This window comes from Rhincodon typus, chromosome 47 (assembly GCF_021869965.1).
Source record: "Rhincodon typus isolate 14 chromosome 47, sRhiTyp1.1, whole genome shotgun sequence".
Lineage (NCBI taxonomy): Eukaryota > Metazoa > Chordata > Chondrichthyes > Orectolobiformes > Rhincodontidae > Rhincodon > Rhincodon typus.
In genome coordinates, this window is record NC_063378.1 from 9,119,632 (window position 1) to 9,120,493 (window position 862).

General features: G+C 54.8%; 1 protein-coding gene across 1 annotated transcript in view; it reads right to left on the minus strand.

Moving 5' to 3' along the window:
- Positions 1 to 210: 210 nt before the first annotated feature.
- LOC125487940 (histone-lysine N-methyltransferase 2B-like) overlaps positions 211 to 862 on the minus strand; it is a 5,495-nt gene continuing 4,843 nt past the window's right edge. Inside the window, exon 4 of the mRNA XM_048620602.1 lies at positions 211 to 361. Coding sequence (XP_048476559.1) covers positions 211 to 361 — 151 coding nt within the window. The remainder of the gene's footprint in view (positions 362 to 862) is intronic.

An 862-nucleotide genomic window follows, 5' to 3' on the forward strand; every position in this document is an offset into this window, starting at 1 on the left:
TGAATGGCCTCCTGTTCCTGTGTAACAGGCTCAAGGAGGGGGCTGAATGGCCTCCTTTTCCTGTGTAACAGGCTAGGGGGGGGGCGCGGTGCTGAATGACCTCAAACTGAGGTATACAGAGACCAGAGCAGGGCACAGAGTTTGGTATAATTTCATCGTTAAACAGCGAGTAGTTATAATTTCATACCCCCGAGAGCCAGGGGAAGGGAGTCACTCACCCTGACTCCTTACCTTACTGTCGTAATATTTCTCTCGCTTGTCAGTTAAAACAGATCGAATGACAATTCCAGAATATTCTATCACCATCTCCCCAGCGTCAATGTTTCTCTTACAGAAGAGTCCCCGGCCGTGAATAGCAGACCTGTGGGAAGGAAACGTTAAAAATTACAGTCCAGGGATGTGTAGGTTAGGGTGGGTTAGCCATGGGAAATGCAGGGTTACAGAGACAGGGTGGAGGATTGGGTCTGGGTGGGATGTTGTTCGGAGGGTCGGTGCGGGCTCAATGGGCTGAATGGCCTGCATTTGCACTGTAGGGATTCTGTGGTTCTGTACAGAGAAAGGGCGAAAGAGAGCGAGAGACAGAGAGAGAGAGAGACAGAGATACTGAGGAGCGGGGACGCGGTGGGACTGAGGGCGAGGGCTAGGAAGGAATGAGGGTGAAGAGACCAGACAGCAGAATGAAGAGTGAAAATGACGTGGAAATCAGATATTCAGTGGACACATTCCCCCCCTCCCCCCCGCTCCCTGTGGGAGCGAGCCCCCCACTCCCCCCCCCCCCCTCCCTGTGGGAGCGAGCCCCACATTCCTCCCCCCCACTCCCTGTGGGAGCAAGTCCCACATCCCTCCCCACCCCCCCACTCCC